Source organism: Miscanthus floridulus, chromosome 13 (genome assembly GCF_019320115.1).
Source record: "Miscanthus floridulus cultivar M001 chromosome 13, ASM1932011v1, whole genome shotgun sequence".
Classification (NCBI taxonomy): Eukaryota; Viridiplantae; Streptophyta; class Magnoliopsida; order Poales; family Poaceae; genus Miscanthus; species Miscanthus floridulus.
Window position 1 is genome coordinate 48,052,684 of NC_089592.1, and position 22,404 is coordinate 48,075,087.

The following is a 22,404-nucleotide window of genomic DNA, read 5'->3' on the forward strand; positions in this document are numbered from 1 at the left end:
CAGTAAAGAAAAAGAAGATGAAAGGTCTTTAAATAGATTTTACATCGATAAAAATGGCCCACCAGGCCCGTTAAAGCACGGTGTGAGAACGCAACGGTCCATTTACTAGCATAGCTAAAATGACGTAGGGCACAAATCCACACAACGGTACAATTCAACGGGTAGATTTCAAACTTATCCATCCAGCACTACGGCGGAGTTATCAGATTACTACAAGAACAACCCATCAACCATGAAGAAACGAAGGGCTACCTCACAAGGAACATAAGAACCCGGTTATTACGGAAAGAACTCGGGAATCTCATGAACAACCAGGACTACAGCAGAAAAATAAATGACAACTCAGAAGACAAGATTCTTTCCATTGCAACCGACTTCAAAAATACAAGATTACACATCTTACAAGACCCAATGAACTCAGAACTACGACAGGCAAGTAGCAAAAAGGAACCCAGAAACAGCTAGGCTCTGGAACGACTACATGTTCAAATCGCTACTCGGTAGAACAAACCGCACTCGGCTACACTATTTTCTTCAAAGGACAGGACGCAGTGCACCCAAGGCAGAAATCAGTAGAACGGCAGGATAACATGGAGCAGAGAAGGCCGGCAGGCATCTATCTACCCAAGTCCGATATGATGCTAGATATGGTGTTGATCTGCACTGGACAGTCTCAAGACAAGCAAGCGAGGATCAACCTAGAACTGCCAGATGAAGGAACAAAGCCCACATCACAAGACTTCCTCCAACTACTGCCACGTACATCCTGGTACATTGCTGCTGTGGGATTAGTCTACCTCTAATCCCTATCACAAGACTTCCTCTAGCTACGACAAGACATATGAGAACTACAAAATACAGCCCAGGGGCTGCTCTACCTCACAAACTACCATATTCATGACTATAGAGACTTCAGAACAAGCAACAAAATGCTCAACGAATCAAAACAGCACTCCAAGAGGGTATTTATAGACTGAAGGAGCGGTGCACATGGACCAAGAGCACCAATAAAACAAGCCTAACAAAGGACACAGTGAAAAGATAGAATTCAATGAAAGAGGACTTAGGTGTGAAGGAACATTATTCAACAAGCATATTCGGGAGAATATACCAACACAGTACAACCTATGAACAAAAAGGCATTTACACTCAACCACCACCATACAACTACATCTGACAACAACAGACTACCTAGAGAATACGCCAAGACCCTACATCCGAGTTCTTCCTAAATAAAACAACCCGGATATATGCTCGGGGGCTGCAAAAGGAAAGGTATACAGTTCTTTCGAACAACTCAGATTCAAGACCCTCCAACTTTTTGTTCCAAATAGCAAGAGGCTCGGGGGCTACACTCAGTGAGTGCACTTTTTCCTTCAAAAAAGCGCACGTCACTCAGAACACTTCTTCAAGACAGACGACTTCAAGGCCACAAGATAAAAAGAACCCGGACATAGCTATATCCGAGCTCTTTTCGACAAAAAGAATCCGAACATAGCTAAATCAGAGCTCTTTTCAACAAAGAAACTGGGTATATGCTCGGGAGCCTTTCAACGAAGAATTAGGGAGATTTCAAGAAAAGACCCTCAAGCTCCTTGTGCCAAACAGCAAGAGGCTCGGGAGCTACATCCAAATGGGGGTACTTTTTTCTTTAAAAAGGTACGCACCACACGAAGATCTCACGAAGCGTTGCACAGGTTTTGATCAAGAAAGCACTCGGACGACGCTTGTTCCTGCTCGATAAGACTTGAAGGAACAAGACGAGGCTTCCAGAGCTCAACCATGAAGTGCTCGGGGGCTTGTCGGTGCGGGACCCACAGGATACCCCGCAAGAAAGGGAGAAGAACTAGCCTAACTAGGATTCTTCCCCTGTAATCTTAGTAGTAGTATTATTCTGTAATCCTACTAGGAACTCTCATTGTAAACCGACTAGGACTCTGGCCTCCTGACTATATAAAGGAGGGCAGGGCTCCTTGGATTGAGAGTTCAGACAACAATTGTACAACACAACACTTTACAATTAATCCAACGCAAAGGCTAACACCAACTGGACGTAGGGCTATTACTCGATCTACGATTGAGGGCTCGAACCAGGATAAATCGACTGTCTCTTGCATTAACCGTCGAGTTTCGCATATGCTGAAGCCCGAACATACTGCCTCGGGGACCCTCGTGGCAGGCTATCGGTGGTCAAACATCGACAGCTGCCTCATTAAAAACCTTTATAGATAAAACTCACCCTTGTGAGAAACCCAAGAAAGAAAAAAATAGTGCAACCAACTCTTAATTAAGTCTTACGAACTATTGTTCAAATGATAGACAAGTCTTTCACAGTCACTCACTCTTTCACAATCATAGATCACACTCACACTCTCAAGAGTCAAGTCTCAACCTCACTAAGTACTAGGAGCACCACCAACAGCTTCATCTTCATTAAGGTACAAGTTCTGGAATGAGTCTTCTAGCTCTTGGTTGTCAACAGCCTGGTGTTCTCTTTTTTCTCTTAACTCCGAGTCCTTTATGCAGGTCAGCATGCCCACAATCTCTGGTGACAAGCGCCACCGCCGTTCCTAAATTATCCTACCTATCAAACTGAAACAAGACTCCGAAGAGAGAGTAGATACATGAACTGATATGATATCTCTAGCCATTATAGACTAGGATTAGAAATGTTAGCTTGTGGTCACGCCACCATAGAAGTAGGTCAAAATCATCCTCATAAGAAGTGACATTGTTACTGTCTAAGTAAGCTGATAGCTCACAAACAGCAGAAGTAGATGAAGATGAAGTGGCAGGGAGAGGGGAAGGACCAACAACACCTGATCCATGGTCAAAGATTCTTCCCCATGACTGTTTTTTCTTACCTGTATGATGTGATGGTTGTGCAACCCTTTGAGACCTAGCTTCACCAAACTTGCTCTCATATTTGTTAAATAGTTTATACAATTCAGTTTTGATATTCAGCATAGTATGAACTGCACTCAGAACCAGTGTATTCACCAAGTAATTGCAGCACATTAAAGAAACCTCTCATCTTAGCTCTAGGATCAAGAATGAATGCATATTAATATAAATTTAACTGAATTTAAGCTTCAAGGATATACAATAGCTCTCATATTTTGATCTTTTTCACATGCATGCAAATGAGAAACAATCTCTAGGATATGGTGCAAAACAAGTGGACTTGTAGGATAATAAACACCAGACAGAACAATAGTGGAGTCATAGAAGAGTTTCAAGAACTCCAATAACTTTTCAGCAAAATACCAATGATTTGTAGTCAACAATTGTGAACCATAATGGGAATTAATGAACACAGAAAAGATATTGTTGTATGGAAGCAAGTGTTTAAGCATCAGGTAAGTAGAATTTCATCTAACATGCAAGCCAAACTTTCTAGGTCTAACACCCTTAGCATTACAGTATTCCTTGAATAATGCAATTCTTTGATTAGAGGAATTTAAGAAGTTAATTGCAGTTTCTAAAATCTTATGTGTTGGCACATGTCCAGTGCCAACAGAAGATCAAGCAGATAATTTACTCTTACATATTTTACAGATAGCAGCAGTTCGAATCTTTGAACCATTCACTAGTCTCATAGATCTCATTAAAATCAACCCAGACACCAGATTTACGCTTACCAAGAGATGAGATACCATCTGTACTGTTGGAGCCGACTGGCGTCCCTGTTGCCATCGCCGACGGTGTCGACGCCGCCCCTCCACCACCGTCACCACCATCCAGATCGATCAGAGCAGAGCCGCTACTGACATCGATACCCAACAACACAGCAGCGTCGTCATGGATGTCATCGTCGTCCTCGGGGACCAGCCCTACCACAATCAGGTCATCGTTGCCGGTGAGTGGATAGACGACTATCGTCGTCGTCCGCCATGGTGACCTTGACCGCGGACAGCTAATCTCCAGCACCGTTCCTCAATGGTGCGCGCGGCCACCGTGCCCGCTCTATGCCACAGGAAGAGGACGAGGCATCGGCAATCAACCTGCGCAAAGGAGAAAAACAGAGAGTCAGAGAGATAGAGATCTAGATCTAGGGTCAGTCACTCGGTCTTAGAGACACAAGAAGACAGATCTAGGGTTAGGGTTCGTGGACTACCTGCGCAACCAGAGCCTGGTGCCGGAGACAACGAGGGCCACCCAGAGGAGAGACACCGATTAGAAACGACGGCGAATGGCAGAAGAGGGATAGACGGGAACACGGTCACGAACTCACAAAGTTCACCGAGAGCGAGAGGTCGAGAGGAGAGAGGGAGAAGGGAGGAGAGTGGAGATAGGGTTAGACAGGCGGATCGAGGTCACCGGAGTTGGGGACGACGGACGAGACCATGAGAAAGAGCTTAGATTCGCCACATCGTGGATGCGGCCGATGCAGGCGAAAGAGAGAGAGAGCAGAGATTGAGTCGCGGCGAGCGAGTGGAGATGAGGGTTAGGGTTGAAAGCAGACTGCAGAGCGGGCGAGGGGCGACTGGGCGAGCGGCTCAGCCGACGCTCTCTGCATATATATGCAGGGGTGCGGGGAGGGGGCAGGCCAGGCCGCCCACGGGCCTGCTGTTGAGGAGCGGGCTGTGCCAGTGCCGGTCCACGTGCATGGGGTAAGGCCCAAGCACGGCTTGCTCCTCTGGGAAATTCTAGCCCGGGCCCGCTCGCCACCTGGCTGGGTCGGGCTTGGGCCGGGCCAAAAAAAAAAAAGAGCCTTGGACTGGGCCAAAGGGCTCCGGTTGCATGGCCATATATATCAGGAGCTCATGTCGCGACAGTTTTTCCACTCGGTAGCAATCAGAGTCAGTAAAATAAGCGGACTACCTCGCCAAGATTTCAACGTGCAGCCAAACGGAGACTCCAAAGTAGCTACTTTATGGTACCGGTCAATTAATTAGCAAAGCATCTGGGCCAAAGATGTCGGCCGTGCAAGACCACAGCAAAGTCTACTCTCCAGAAATACAGGAGCGGCCAATTTTGTCACTGACGACTAACTTGTGATTGCGTTGGCGACCCTTGCGTCTCTGTAACGTAAGTTAAACTAAGCTCACGCTGGACCACACGTTACCCATGCGGTGGGTGCGGTGCGGGTGGTTCCATGGTCCAAGTTCCCAAGTCGGAAGCCAAAGAACAACAACTCGAGAGTCTGAAGGCACTTGCGCAACCTGTTTGGATGTAATTTTTAGAAACTTTAATATCAAGAAATTTTAGTATTAGAACAAGAGATATGTGCAAAACTATAGTTTATATAAAGAAAAGGTCAAGAGTGCGTGGACGCAAAAAAATATAGTTTTTGCAATTCTAAGGTCTTCAAAACTACTGCGATGTTTACATCTAAACGCCTTGTAGTTTTCAAAACTTAAAGTATTATACAAAACTATAGTATTTTTTTTTCTAAAACAACGAAGAAAATACTTTGCATCTCTACTATAATGGACTAATCAAAATTGTACTAGGCCCCCCTAGAAAAAAGTCCGTCCACTAAGAACCTCCAACCATTGTGCATCCAGAAAAATGCACAGAGTAATTCATCTTTATTAAAATCGAGGGCTATTAAAATACTTAAACCAAATACGATGACCACGATTAGACTGTGGAATGGCCAGGCTTCTCAACCCATGTCCTCCTCGTAAGCCGCACGCCGCGACGCAGAAAATTTAGAGGAATCGTTTCCGAAGACAGAAAAGATGAAATCACTGCTAGGAGAAACCATCGGTTTCAACGCCGCCCCGCTCGGCCGCGCTGGCCGTCCAGCGCTGCTCGCCCGTCGGAACCGCGTGCGCTCGTCTGCGACACCGCGCCCACGCGCTGGCTCCGCGTGCTCGCATACTCGCTGCCGCGTGCTTTTGCCGGAGCCGCTGCGCCGCCCGCCGGTGCCGCCACGCTCGCCAGCTGGCGCCGCGCGCTCGCCCGTGCGCTCGCTGCCGTGATCGCCCGCCAGGCGCTCGCTGCCGCGCTCGCCCGTGCGCTCGATGCCGTGCTCGCCCGCCGGCGCTCGCGGCCGCCGGTGCTCGCTGCCGCGCTCGCCTGTGCGCTCGCTGTCGTGCTCGTCCGCCGGCGCTCGCGGCCGCGCTCGCCCACCGGTGCCGCGCTCTCGCGTACTCGCTGTCGCTTGCCCGCTGGTGCCGCGCGCTCACGTCCTCGCTGCCGTGCTCGCCCGCCGATGCCGTGCTCGTCCGCGCTGCCATGCTCGCCCGCCGATGCCGCGCTGCCGTGCTCGTCCGCCGGCGCTCACGGCCGCCGGTGCTCGCTGCCGCGCTCGCCTGTGCGCTCGCTGCCGTGCTCGTCCGCCGGCGCTCGCGGCCGCGCTCGCCCGCCGGTGCCGCGCGCTCGCGTACTCGCTGTCGCTTGCCCGCTGGTGCCGCGCGCTCACGTCCTCGCTGCCGTGCTCGCCCGCCGATGCCGCGCTCGTCCGCGCTGCCGTGCTCGCCCGCCGATGCCGCGCTCGTCCGCGCTGCCGTGCTCGCCCGCCGATGCCGCGCTCGTCCACGCCACCGTGCTCGCGTGCTCGCCCGCCGGTGCCGCGTGCTCGCCGCCCGCCGCTGCGCTAGCCCACCGGCGCCGCGTGCGGTCACGTACTAGCCGCTGAATTCACGAGAGGAGAGAGAGCACCGGATGCCAGAATCCAATCCCGCGGTCGTTCATCGAGTCCTATTTCAGCGAACCATGCCTGCACAGCTGTGTTGAGAACTCAAAAAATACAATTCATTTATTTTAAATTGATATAACTTCTAAACGATGTATGCAATTTTAATTCTGTCTACACCAGGTGTATTCTACGTGACGAGACGAATAAAACTAGACCATACTTACATATATTTTGAGAATTTTTTTTGTAGCAATTTTTATATATTAACTTATACAACTTATATACCCAAGTTGTATAGACTAACTCATCGTAATAACTTATATACACAAGTTGTATAGAATAAGTTATGCATATAAATTGTGTTCGGTAACTTCTGTACATAAGCTTGTGTCCCGTAACTTTTATCTTTACTATAATGAACCAATCAAAATTGTACTAGGTTCTCCTAGAAAAAAGTCCTCCACTGAGAGCCTCCTAACCATTGTGCACATAGAAAAAGTACAAACAGTAATTCATCTGTATTAAAATCAAACGCTAATAAAACACCTAAATTAAATCCGATGACCAAGATTAGATGTGGGATGCCAGACTTCTTAGCCTCGCGCCCTCCTCGCACGCCGCATGCCGCGACCCACGCCCTCATGTTTTAGAGTTTAGCTATAAACAATTGCTAATACTAATCTAATCATTATATACTACTGACAAACGATTTTTAGATTGGTCCATAATTTTTAGGACTACACTACTTGATTTATGGTAGAGGCTAGCGCCTGCTGGATACCCCGCCTGCAGCACCAGGATCGCTGCTGTCATTCCTTGCTCTTTGCGAGTTTTACTGATGGGTACGATTTATGAATAACAGGTGTCAAGAGCTGTTACGACGAGGAAATTAATAATTTAGCTTATTATCTGTTATGTACAACTATTAACTTCACTGAGAATGGAATTCTTGGTGGATATTTTGAAGAGCCGTGCAAACGAATGTTTTGACAGCTTCCTTAAAGATCTCCAAGTCATGATTAAGAACTTAGGTAGAATGTAACTTAGATGGTTAATATGAGAAATAACTTTACTATGCCTTCTTATGTAAAAGTGTTTCTCAGACTGTAAACATACTCAAATACAATTGTATAAAAGTTGAACTATGAAAAAAAATCATTAAGTTATTTTCACTGTGAATCAAGATAAAGCCGTAGCGTTAGCACGGGCATTATACCAGTCTAAATAGGGTCTAAGTATTTGAGAATGTCAACTTTCCAAGTTTAACATGCATTTAGAATGACATAGAACAATGGACAGTATCTAAAGTTCTGAATTGAACATGTATGCACAGAGCATGACAAGATGGAGTCCAATACAAACTGTGTGAACCGAGAAAGAGCACACAGAACAAAAGAAAGCGAGAGGACGGACGTTTCTTGAAATAGTCGGCAAAATCAGCTGGTTGGTCTTTGTTCCATCCCCATTCCCATCCCATGCTCCTGCCGTGTGCCGAGGGCAAAATCAGCTGGTTGGATTCGTCAATCTCAAGGGTTTGCTAGTGTTGTAAGTGTCTAAGTTGTATCATGCAATCGTAAAAAAAATTTAACAAAAATAAAGGACTGTAGTCTTTTTCTTACTCCCTCTGTCTCTGAATAAATAGATTCTTAGAGTTATCTTAAATCAAAGTTTTTAAACTTTGACCGAATTTGTAGAAAAAAACATCAAGATTTATGCTATCAAACTAGTATCATTAGATTTATCATAAAATATATTTTTATAATGTACTAATTTTATATCATAGATATTGTTACTATTTTCTATAAAGTTAGTCAAACTTAAAAAAATTCAACCGACATGGATTTTAGAAATTGATTTATTCAGGGATAGAAGAGTATTCCAGAACAATGGTTTGGGATCACGTTAGCTTGGAACGCCATAATGGGCCAAAGTTCAAATTAGCCCATCGTCTTTAGATTTTGAACTACCAGTTGTTTAGGCTTTTAAAACATGGTGCTCCGTTTCCCGGGCCTTGTTTTAGTCCAATCCCAGCACAGCACTAGTTCAACAAGCCCAACTAATTCCCTTTTACGTTGATGATGCATGCCTGTACCTGCATGGTGGTATCACAGTATCTGGTATGATACCAACAAGGTCTTGCCAGTTGCTACAGTACATGGTTTTCATCTTTCTTGAGCTAGCTGGAGGATGGGATCCTAGAAAGAATCGGGTAAATTCCGAGCTGAAATTGTAGGAGTGGCCACATGTTGGAGAGGGATCATGCGTGTCATCATTGTTTTCCTTGTTGGAAATGATTTTGGCATCAGATGCTAACATTAATTTCGTGAGCTGTTATTGAGGGTGCACTAAAGTTGATCCTTCTAAAAACTCCACTGTTTGGGATACTCAATGGCATCACCTGACTGTCCAAATAATGGAAGTTCAGAACATAGATGGCATCACCTCCCAAGTTTAGAGCCGCAACTGTATTTTACCTTATTTTAAACAGCCAATATATGTGTGTGGGAACTAACATCTCAAATAAATCTGCGCCCTTGATTTTATAGATTTTTTGAATTAATTGGTTAATTAATTAATTGACAGAGGAAAAGAAAAAAAATATTTCCAAATCCCTCAGACGTGGAGAAAGAAGCCGCGTGCAATGTGGTCACGTCCAAAATCACCTATGGCAACACGGAAAAAAAGTCCGTACACATAAGCACGTCTGTATCATGTAATCACGTATGGCAACACGGCAACATGTAATCATATACGAAATCACATTGCTCGCAAAACAAGAGTATCAAGTCACATACAAATATCAAGTTCAAAGTTGAAAAATAAAAAGATTTACATACCATATGTACGAGATCACGCATGCATCAATCAAATCTAGAAAAAGATTTCATAAAGTAAAAAATTAAATAAATATATATTTCACATGTTAGCTTCTGTAAGGTAATAGGCAATCCTAACTGTCTGATAAAAAAATGAACAGCTCGCACTCATCTATGAGACCATCTCCAATAGTTTCCAACATAATAGTTGATAAATCAATGAGTTTTCCTAGTGGCTAAAAAATGTTGGAGCACATTTGTTGGGTTCCTCCAACAGTTTCCAAAAACTCGCTCATAAAACATAGAAAACAATTTTACATAAGAAATCTTGAACTATTTATAATTCACCTTAACCACTTTTATACTTTCTTTCTCTCTTATACATTTGCATTGGGCCATTGGGGACTCTGTGGTACAACTTACTCTTCTCATGTTTTTCCATCTCAAGATAAGGGATCGAAATGCGTGCATATATTTTTGTGCGACTAGATCGTTTTTGCCAAGTGCAGAAAGATTATGAGTTGAGATAGGGAGTTGTTGGCCAGAAAGCAATTTTTCAATCTTGCCAAAAAATCTAGATTTAGAGTGGGTTTTGAAAATTCTTAGAGATGCTCTGAGTACCGCAACAAAGCACACGTGTGTAGCACAAGCAAAGTGTGATGTCAATCAACTGAAGTATAACGTGTAGAAGCAAACTGCGGAGTTTCGATGCAATTCAACGTGAGGTCAAGTAGCGTCTAGACACAAAGTGAATGAAGTAAAATTCATGATTCTGTTGTGTGTTTTAAATTAAAATAGAACTAGAAGTTTATCCCGTGGGCTGCTATGGGAATCACAATGAAATCGTACTAGTTATATTTACTTAGATGGATGAGAAATATCATAATGTACAAGAGTGGATGATGTAGACTCTAATATGGACAACTAAAAATATATGTTAGTGAATGATGTTGCTTAATGATGTGAATAGCTTGAATAAAGATATAATTATAAGTGCCAGTTAGATGTGCTAATGGATCCTGATATGAACAGCTTGGATGGTAAGATAGAATACTAGTAGGGATTTAAAATATAAGATATATAGATAGAGACAGATAAAGATATAGATATAGATATATATATAGAAATAGATATAGATACAGATAAAGATATAGATATAGATACAGATATAGATATAGATATAGATATATATATATGGATATAAAGATATGGATTGGTGCGTGTACAGTTGGATTGTAAGTTTGTATTAAGATGGCAACGGGCCCCGATACCCGATACCCGACGGGTATTTGATCCATTAGGGGACGGGGATGTGATCATATCTTTACCCGCGGGCATCTAAATGGGAAAGAATCCATACCCGATGGGTATAGCGGGTACGGGGACGTTTCCTGTTTACCCGTCCCCATTACCCGTTGGGGAACCCGACTATTTGAGCTGTCATGCGAGTATTAGGCCCAAAAAAACTCAACATAGGTATTTTGTTCCAAATCTGAACAATCATATATATAGTTTGTGTGTTTTAGGAACCCTCGTTCAATTTTTCCTCACCATCTCCGCCAGCAGCACAAGTACGCCTGTCTCACGAGCGCTCGTGCCCCTCACTTCCTCAGTTCGGTCTCTCTGTCACCTTTGCTCGTCCTCCTCGCAACCTCGCTCCTTCTCCTCGGCATCTCCGAGACTCCGATACTTATACCCGGGTGAAGAAGAAACATCTCCGATTGCAAAGCTGCGACCCCAAGTGTCCTTGTTTATCGGGTATGCAGTACCCGTCAGGTATCTGTTACCCGACCGATACCCGACAGGTATGGGGATGGACAAGAATCTATACCCGAGACAGTTAATGGGGATGGGGACGGGATGAATTCTCCGTAGCAGGGAAGAGAATGTTCCGGCGATACCCGACGGATATATCCCCATTGCCATCTTATTACGAACTGATTGTGCCAGCATCTGTATCTACAGTTGGGGCTGCGCAATAAAACTGCCTATACAAACGTACTGTACCATCGGTTTTAGGCATGAACCAACAGTACACGTGTCTATGGTAGTTTCAAGACACGCTGAGAACTTGATATGAGATACTCTCTCCGTCAAAAAAGACGGTATAGGATATGTGCTGGTGAAACTTTATTAACAACATTTATATCACTATAAAAATTATTATAAAAATATATTCCACGATCTAATGATATTAGTTATGCATTCTAAATATTAATATTCTTTTATATATAGTTGATCAAAGTTAAAAATATTTGACTTCCTAGGAAGTGAGAATGCTATTCTTTGTGGGGGCGGAGGGAGTATATAGTCAGGTGTAGTGATCTCCACTTGCTAGTAATGTGTAGCCCATAAGCAATGGTACGGTGAACCTAAATAAATTAGAGGGAATATCGTTGTTACATACATGAACTTTAGGGGCGGCTCCAGATGGTTTGAAGGGACGGCTGGACCAGCTGTTCCTAGAAGTTGATTTGTAGGAGTGGCTAAGAGGCGGCTGAAAAGTGAGTTGGCCCTATAAATCATTTTTTAGAAATCACAAATTAGACTAAAAAATAGAAAAAAAAAATCCCGTGAGACTCCATCGGAGTGGTAGGGGTCACAAATCCCGCAACCTCAGCCCTCTTCCCTCATGCACCCACAAGATAGTTGTTTCAATTTTGAATATTTGTCCTCCTTGTTGTTTCAATTTTGAATATTTGTCCTCCTTGTTTTACCTTCATCCGATTTTAAAGTGATTATTTGGGATCCTAAATAAATTCAAACGAAAAAGATGTCAACTAAAAGTTTTTATGACTTTTTCAAGATCTTCAACATTGATTTTGATCATTTCTTGATCCGAGGTCACTTGAAGAATTCAATTTAAAATGTGAGAAATTCGAACATAATTTTTCATGGATAAATGATTTCAAAAGAAAAAAGTTATCAACTATAACATTTTATAACTTTTTGAGATCTACATCTTTAGTTTTGATCATTTCTCCATCCAAGGTCGTTTGGAAATTTTGAATTTCAAATGTTAGGAAATTCAAATGTAATTTTGCTTGGGTAGATGATTTCAAATAAAAAAGTTTTAAACTACAAAGTTGTACAATATTTTGAGATCTACAAGTTTCATTTTGGTAGTTTCTCCATCCAAGGTCATTTCATGGTTTGAATTTTAAATGTGAGAAATTCAAACATAATATAATTTTCCTTGGACAGATCATTTCAAATGAAAGTCAACTACAAAGTTTTATAAATTTGAGATCTATAACTTTTATTTTGGTTGTTTCTCTACCCAAGACCGTTTGAAAATTTTAAATTTCTATACATAATTCTACTGTTCTACGACCATTTTTAGATGTGGTTATAGATCCAGCCATCTCTATAAATTGATTTGTAGGCATAGCCAGATCTAGAGCCACCCCTACAAATAGGTACATTTGTAGAGGTGGCTTAAAAATATCAGCTGCCCCCTTAAAATGCATTTGTAGAAGCGAGTCGTTTTGAAAACCATCATTTTAGAGGCGGTTTTCGATTGAGCCGCGCCCAAAAAAAAAAATAGGCGCCTTTACAAATGCATAGTGCGTGCATAATCTTGTGCCACAAAGGGTTTATATATGGTAAAAGTTAAGGCATTATCATTGATTTAACATTTTTAGGGGACTACATTTGCACCCCTTGTCACTAGCATAGCTTCGCCCCTGGCCATAAGGTGAAATACTTGTTAAGGTCCTGTTTCAATGTTGTGATTTCTCAGCTGTGATATTAAGAAACTCTAGTTTTAGAATAAGAGATGTGCAAAACTATGGTTTACAAAAAAATTAGAGTGCAATTTCTGAAGCTTCAAAAACATTATAGTTTTAGCACCATGGTTTTCAAAACTAGAAAAACCGTTATAGCCAAATATCTTATAGTTTTCGAAACCAAAGTATTTCCACAGAACTATATGCTTTTCTAAAAAAACAAAAATACTTTGCATCCAAACAGAGCATAAGTATTTGAGAATATCAACTTTGCAGCTTTAATAACATGGATTTCCATGCCCATAGACCAATAACGGACGGGCAGTTGTATATGGTATATGGATGGTAGAGGCTGTAACTTTGTTTTCATATAAAAAAAAGACTAATGGACAGTATCTGAACAGAACATAGATGCACATAGCATCACCGTGTAATTCTAAAAAAAATGAAAGTATATAAATTTTGAACCCAAAAAGAGCACACAGAACACAGAAGAAAGCGAGAAGATGGACATTTCCTGAAACAGTCGGCGAAGCCGCAGCTGGTTGATCTTTGTTCCATCCCATGCAGGCTGCTGCCGAGTGCCAAGACTAGCTACCTAACTAACATGATGCTCTCGCTTGAACTTATCAGCCTGGCTTATCAGTCATGGAACAATGTTTTTCTCTCATAAGAAATCAGCTTCAGCCAGCTCATCAGCCGCAGAACCACTAGTACAAAAATGATTTTTAGCGACGTCCCCCTTTTCAATCAGAGATGGTTCACCTAGCACGCCGCCTCTAACCGCGCTAGGGGAGCACTGTAGCTTCGTGACCGCTTCTGAAGATCAATTTTCAGGGGTGATTCCATTAGGAAAACCGCCTCTAGAAATAGGTCTATTTTTAGAGGCGGTTGTGTTAAGAGAATCTCCTCTGAAAATGGATTTTCAGAGGCGGTCCTGTTTACAAAACCGTCTCTAATAGAGACCTATTTTCAAAGACGGATCCTTAAGAGAACCGTCCCTACATATGATTAACCGAGGCAGTTTTCTTTAGTGAACCGCCCCTAAAAATGGCCCACGTAAATAGCCATCTTCCTCGCGACAGTGTTACTGAGCACCATTGTTGAGCTCACTTGGAGGCAAGAAATAGCAAAAATTGAGGGGGGGAGGTTTTGCCCTTCGAAGCTTTGAAGGAGTTGGATTTGAGAGGTGAGACTGTGGCATCCCTAAGCTCTTTTCAAACTTTACATATACATTTATTTCACTAATTTTTTTCCCTTAGGGATCTATAGACAACCATGCACGATGTTCGATTTTTTTATTTTTTCTAGCAATTTAGAGTCACTTTTTCCCAACTTACTTGACTCATATGAACTCTAGGTAAATTTTATATTTACTTTTTCATGTTGGTACATAGCTTTTTTATATCGTTTTTTAATCTTTAGGTCTAGAATAATATAATATTTGTTTAAAAATAGACATCAATTGCTTTAATATTTATATGCGAATAATATCTTGATACAAATGTACCTTTTATTTTTGAAGGGCACATATGGACAGGTCATGGATGTACACAAAACAAAGACATGAAGCTTTCTACATACAAGATGTGAATGGTTTTATTGAAACAACTAAAAGGCACGATTTGATTAAGTAGGCAAAGGATATATATTGTCCCTATTTTGACTGTGGGGACCATATAGTATGCCGATATCCAAATACGATAAGATCACACTTGGTAAGAAGTGGTTTCATGGAGAACTATGAGATTTAGGATCATCATGGAGAGAGACGTATAGAAGCAGGCAACATGGAAGTTACAAATGCATCAGAAGTAAGGGAAGATGATGATGCCCATCTTGTCATGATGCATGATGGTACAGGAGATGATGTTGTAGCGATGGTGGTGGCGAAGGCTGTGGTGGGGATGATGATGGTGAAGACAACGAAGAAGATGAAGAAGAAGACTTCCTGGATGACTTGTTGCTCCACATAGAACAAGAATTACTATTGAAAGGGCTAGATAACTTGGAGATGGTGCAGAAGGCAAGGAAAGAACGTTTGTACCCGGAGGAAAAGGGTTGTGAGAAAATGTGGTCGTTGCTACGGTTTGTGCTAGACATATTGATCTTGAAGGCTAAGTATGGCTGGTCCGATAGGAGCTTCAACGACCTATTGACTCCGTTGGCTGTTGTGCTTCCAAAACCAAACTTTGTCTCTACCAACACGTATCAAGCGAAGAAGCTTATCAGTCCACTAACGATGATTGTGGAACAAATACATGCGTGTCCAAACCATTGTATCCTTTATCGTGGGGTGTTCAAAGACCTAATGAATTGTCCAAACCGTGGTGCTAGTCGATACAAAATAAATGAAGACTACACTAAGGGTACTAACACTGGGAAAAAGAGAAAGAAGGGCAGAAAGAAAAATGACGCTTCTTAGAACATTGAAGAGGAAAACATCACCATAGTAGTAGATGATACTAACCAAAGAAGAATTTTTGCATTGGTTATGTGGTATATATCACTGATTGATCGCTTGAGGCGTTTGTTCTCAAACCCAAGGGACTCAGAGCTCATGCGATGGTGGGCTTCGGATGAACGCAAGAAAGACGATGGAGTGCTACATCACTCATTTGATGCACAACACTAAAAGGACTTCGATGCCAAGTACCTAGAATTTCATGAAGATCTGAGAAACATAAGGTTCGATTTGAGCACTGATGGAATGAATCCTTTTGGTGACAGGACCAGGACACACAACGCATGGCCAGTTATCCTATTGATCTACAACCTCCCTCCATGGTTGTGTCAGAAGAGGAAGTATTTGTTGCTGACCATTATAATTTTAGGGCCCAAAGCACCAGGAATCAACGTAGATGTTTTCTTGAGCCGTTGATGCAAGAAATGGAGACACTATGGAAGCATGGAGTGAAACTATGGGATGAGCTTGCGAAGAGTAGCTTCACATGCAAAGCCATCATTTTTGTTACCATCACTGACTACCCAGGACAATTTTCCCTTTTTGGATAGATCAAAGTATTCAAGGGATGCTCGAAATGCCTGATTGACACTGCAAGCTCAGTTCTGGAGGGATCCCAAAAGGTAGTGTACATGCATCACCGATGCTTCTTAGTGGAAGGACATAGGTACTGAAGCAAGAGGATGATGAAATACTTCATTGGTAGTACTATTGAGATAGGGCATGCGCTAGAGAGGTAGGATGGGCATTACATGTATAACATGGTGAAGAACATCAAGGTCGCCTATGGTAAAAAGAAAAAGGATGGAAAGATGAATAAGAGAGATACGCCTCTGATTAATGGCATGCTATTCAAGAAGATGTCAATCTTCATCAAGTACCTGCCTTATTGGCCGGACTTGGCCATGTGCCATTCCATCGACGGCATGCACATAAAAAAGAATGTGTTTGAGAGCGTCACTAGGATATTGATGGACATTAAGGTGAAGACAAAGGATGAACTGAAGTCACAGGAGGACCTAGTACATTTGGAGTCTAGATTGGAGCTTCACCTAGAAGACCTAGGGAACCGAAGACAATACCTTCCTGTAGCTAGCTACAACCTGACAAATGATGAGAAAAGAGCAATCTGCCTAAGCCTAATGGGCTTAAAAGTGCCGACAGGTTTGTCCTCCAACATTAAGAGACTAGTCTTGATGAAGGACCTAACATTAACCGGTTTCAATGCTCGTGATTGCCATATGATGTTGTCATGTTTCCATTATTGCTATTAGGGCTATAAAGCCCATATACGTGAGGATGGTCATCACACGGATGTGCTACTTCTTCAACCAAATTGTGCGGGAGGAGATCCATGAGGACGAATTAGGTGACTTAAAGCATTTCATGGCGGAGACTATGGGCCAAATTGAGTAGTGCTTTCCACCATCATTTTTTTGATATAATGCCGCACCTCATGATGCACATGGTTGACCAGGTTAGGTGGCTCAGGCCTATGTACTTGAATGAGATGTAGCCATATGAGAGATTCATGTCTATTCTAAACTGCTATGTACACAATCGTGCTGACCCTGAGGGATTCATGATAGAGAGATATTTTGCTGAAGAAGTCATTGAGGCATGCCAAGATTACTTGCGGGAAGAGGATAGACGTGCACTTGGTTTGCCTGTATCTTGTCATAAAGGTAGGTTGGCAGGGAAGGGCAGCAAGGGTAGGAAAAAATTCATTAACAAGGAATACACTTAAGTGAAAGAAGCACACTCCTATGTATTGCAATACCTATCGATGATGGAGCCACTTATCGAGAAACACATTGCACTCATACGAGTAGAAAATCCAAGGGCGCTCGGAGCAATGGATCGCTCGAGAGCGAAAGCGTCTATTTGGCAAGTGGCTTTGGGAACAAGAATTACCTGAAAGGGGAAACCTTATGGAGGTTGGCATAGGGGCCATCATCCTAGGTTACATCTTGGTAGGTTTATGATGTAAATGGATACACATTCTACACCAATGCAAAGGACCACAAGTCGGTGTCTCAAAATAGTAGGGTTCATATTGAAAATGTCGATGCATTTGGGGAAGTTCACACACACTATGGTTTCATTGAGGACATATGGGAATTGGACTATGGAGCAGATATACAGATCACCATGTTTTGGTGCCAATGGGTCAAATAGCCTGGTGGCATTGAGGTCGAGAAATTTGGACTCACACATGTCAACCTCGATAATGTAGGTTACAAGGATCACACATGGGTGCCTACTAATCGTGTGGCACAGGTCTTGTATTATGCTGATTTCAAGAATCCAAAGAGGCATGTTGTTATATCTAGGAAATAGAGGATCCTAGGATTAGACGGCATAGAGGATTTGGAGGAGCACAATCAGTACTACGAAATGCAACTATTCACTGACCTACCAAACAAGATCAAGCTTGTAGAAGCACATGTGGAAAAATCAAATGTCATTCCATACCTATGCACTGATATAGCAGACAGAGTTGAAACAACTTAATTATTCATTTATGCCCGTAACATTTGTAACAATATTAAGACCACGTGCCACAATGATTAACTGATAATTTTATATCTATATTTTATTTTGTTGTCTCGTGCTTTGGAAGATTTTGTCAATAAACAAAACACAAAATATTACTATTGTAGGGGTGGTCCCATTTATGTCAATAACATTTGTCAATAAACAAAACTCAAAAGTTCTACCTAACATGAAGGGTAAAAAAATCAAAGCCACATGATGGTCCGGCCACCACTCAAACACAAAGGCCGGACAAAGTGGGAAGCTACTTAAATTTTAATAATAGAGCAATAGGACAGTTCGGTGCAAAGAAAAAAACAAAGGCCAGACTATATGAGTTGGCTGAACAATATTTTCAGTGGTGGTTAGTTTAGAAAATCGCCTCTAAAAATGTTTTCCCTTGTTCACACATGAACATTTTTAGGGGCGGTCCCCTTTAAATAATTGCCTCTATTGTTATTTTTAGAGGCGGTTATCTCTACATAACTGCCTTGTCGTTGTTTTGTGTTACCACCTATGAGTAAATTTTTAGTATTGCGCATCTGGCTCGGATGGTGTGCTTAGATGACATGAGGTTTATACTGGTTCGGGTAGAAAGTCCCTACGTCTAGTTTATCACTGCTGCTCGTGTTACTGGCACTAAAAGTTTGTAGTATGGGTTACAAACAGGCAAGAGAGGGAAAGGATCCTAAGTCTCTGATGAAAGGAGTGAACGGGTGCTGAGAGCTCGATTGTTGCTCAGCCGTGTGTTCGTGTAGTGCTCTTGTGTTGATCCGGATATGGTCTCGATGGGTCGATCTGATCGGATCGGATCAAATTCCCCCCCCCCATTCATGGGATGCCCTGCTTTCCCTTTTATAGGCCAAGGGAAAGCATGGATTACATCAGAGGTAAAGAGAAGAATGAGAGAGAGAAGAAGGCCTTTAGGATCGCTGGGTCCTTCTTCTCCTTCATGCGGGTCCTACCAATCCTATAGATGTCAACAGGGATAGCTCCACATTGCGGCCCTATCTATCACTGGCCCATGCACATGTGTCTTCTACTAGTCATGGCGTTCCATCCTATCCTAGTGGACGTCATGGTGAACTGACACGCATGTCATCGTTCATACAAGGGTTAGGTAGAACAATACTAGCACGCCCAATGCTATTCCTAATGTGAACCCTTAGGTATGGCCCGTTATGGTCATGGGTTACATCGAGGCATGCTTGTCTCTTCCTTGGTGTCAGAGTTTTGAACTAGGCCCATATGCTTGGACCTAAAGTGGTTGGTGGCATTATGGGTCCCCGTTGGGCGAGATGGAGCACAAACCCAAGGGTCAGGCAAGGCAGAGCCTGTGGCCTTGGGGTCGGGTGAGGACAAGCACAAACACAAGGGTCGGGTGAGGCGGAGCACAAACCCAAGGGTTGGGTAAGGTAGAGCCTGCCCCCTAGTGGTCAGGCAAGGCAGAGCCCACGCACTCGAGGGTCGGTTGGAGCTGTAGTCATGCTCTTTACTGCTTGAATGAACCAATGTTGATGACCATTAGCTCCTCCTCTTTGAGTACCCGAGTATTGGTCCTCGACAGTTGCCCCCGAGCCTGCGGAGGAGTAGAATACTCCATCAGAGGCTTTTTCGAATGGGAGGACTCTGACTGGCCTTGGCCTTCTTTTGTTGCCCACGACATGTCCTAGGGAGGGCTGATTCCTTTTGTCATGATCGGACCCCTCGAGGGTATAGCCATGAGATTTGGTGGGTCGGAAAAGGTCTTTCCTGATTTTGACCCCTACGGGGGTCTATCATTCTATGACAACGTGTTCAGTCTCCTTGCGAGTCCAACTTTCCTCAAGCCGCAATCCATAGTAGGGGTCCGGTCGATGGTTCGGCTCATCTTCATGATCGTCTTCCCTCAAGCATTTTTTTCCTGATAAAAATGGAGAGACTGAGATGTGCCATGATTTCCCCTATGGATGAATTATGGTGCTCGGTGAGCTGTTACTAGGCTAGTTTGAGTGGGGCCCCGACATCCCATTCAGTAGGGTCTAGCTTGGGTCAGCTAGTTATCGACTCTGGATTTGAAGCTATCAATACATTAGTTCTCAGGTCCATCCGACCAGTCTCGAGGGCTCTCTGCCTTTCTTTGAGGAAAAACCTTAGATCATATCTGGCCAAGACTTGAACATGGCTAGGATGCCCACGATGCTCATGCACCTGGGTTCTAGCCACAAGCGGGCACATCCCTTTCCACCCCTCACTCTAAAGGTGCCCAGAGCCATTGTCAAACCCATCGGTGGGCCAACCCTCAAACTCTAAGGCCTAGACAGGCCATAGGAGCATCTTTAGCTTCATATCCCTCTTACCTATGATGGGTCATGGCCTATTCGAGGAGGTGATATGTCTTGCATGTTTTTTGAGTGAACAGCCATAGGTTGCGTGCTGCATGCCCCATGATGAGACATGGTGATAGGTCAGTGGTAGGGTGGGAAGATCTAGGTGGGCAGTTGGTCTCCTTGCACCCATCGCCCCTATAAAACCATAGGGTTGGCCCTTCATGTTTCATACGCACACCTACATCCTTACATCCAAAGCCACGCCGCTGCCAACGCTTAGGTTTCCTGCCTCCACATCTTCACTGCCATTAAGCTCACATCCATCCGCCCCACCTCCATTGGATTCAGTGGTGCCATTCCGACATCACCTTTTAGCAAATGGAGGGACATGTCCACCATGGTCTTCTCCACGCGTGGACCTCGGTCGAGGAGTGGATCCTTCCTGGCTGACAAGGATTCACCGTTGCCACCCGACGGCTATGTGGTGTCATTCGCCCACTTTCATGAGCGTGGGCTTGCGACCCTTGCCCACAAATTCCTCTAGGGCATGCTGCACTTCTACAAGATTGAGTTGCAGCATCTCAATCCCAATAGGATCTAAAATGACCCTGATTTCCATGAAGGGAAATCCACAACGTCGAAGTGTAATAAGACCGTTGTAGATCATATTACCCAAAATCCAGTCGAATATCACATCCATACAACGATAATATCAGAGTACAAATAGTGCAGGAATTACATAATTTATTACATCGCCGCATTGGCGGAATCAAAAGTGTCATTCATTCAGAATAGCTTGAAGATAAGATCACCGAACTCGAGCAGTAGGCACGAACCCCTCAACCGTCAAACTCCTCAGAGCTATACTCCTCAGTAGAACTTGTGTGCCAAAATTTATCAGTACGATTTGTACTGGCCACTCCCAACCCAATGAGCATTGCTTTGTAGAAATTGGATGCAAGTTGGATATAAGCAAAAAGGAATCTATAAGGCTAGGGGTTTCCTATGCATTAGCATATCAAGTATATAATAGTAGTTTGTCTAGTTTTTAACACCATTTCCACACACATTCCACCCCATTTCCATGCGAGAGCCAGGTTTCGATCCTAGGATCGATATACCTCCATCACCACACCATCATCATACCGTAACCATACTATCACTCAGTCGACAGGCCAACTCCCTCTCGGCACTGTCTCAAGGCCCGTAGCCCCTGGCTACGACCGCCACTCTCTCACGGGGGAAGAATAGGACTCATCTCACTATCTAGTTTAAGCGAAACCCAGGAAAGGTCCATAGCCGACAAGTCGGCACATGTATCGATCGATCCACCATACACTCTGCAAAGGTTTTACATAACCACAAGATCTGCCTTCTTCATTGACCGTCATCAACTAGGCTGATTCCAGCCGCTTGCTAGCCTAGGATAATGCCACTCTACCATTCAGCCCTAGTACACCCCATGTCTGGTCTAGGGTGGCTGAAACTGTGAGTCATGAGCCGGGTCCACAAGGTCTCCATGAAGTCTCAGAAGGGTGTGGGGGAAATCCTCCATGCCCTGTACCTCCTTACACTATCCGCTATCAACCTAGCAGTAGTGGCAATATCCTACCAAGTAGTCCGGCCATCCCGCACCATATAGGGCGAGTGGTACATAAGGCTTCCCGGTGAATCTGAGTACTAGTAAGTCCTTAGGGATGACCAAGTCTAGAATGTCTTCAGTCAGGGTTTCCATTTATCGTGCCACCATAGCACCTCCATCCCTAGGCTCCTCCCATCATAGGTTCATACTCAGGACCACCTCGTATACCACTTACCCACCACAAGTATCCATTTCCAGGGGTGCCCAGGTAGCACCCCATGGCAAGACTTGCCCCAGGCTCATCGTATACTCCAACTTGGTTGACTCAACCCTCACCCTCCACGCACCCAAGTCACACATGCAAGCACTCTCCCCATAGTC

At 43.6% G+C, this 22,404-nt stretch overlaps 1 protein-coding gene across 1 annotated transcript; it reads left to right on the forward strand.

Annotated features, from left to right (window-relative positions):
• The first annotated feature begins 3,801 nt into the window (after positions 1-3,801).
• On the forward strand, positions 3,802-6,589 carry LOC136499781 (uncharacterized). The gene is made up of 2 exons (XM_066495314.1): positions 3,802-3,859; positions 5,607-6,589. Exons 1-2 carry the CDS (start codon positions 3,802-3,804, stop codon positions 6,587-6,589), a joined length of 1,041 nt encoding a protein of 346 aa, XP_066351411.1.
• Positions 6,590-22,404: the final 15,815 nt, after the last annotated feature.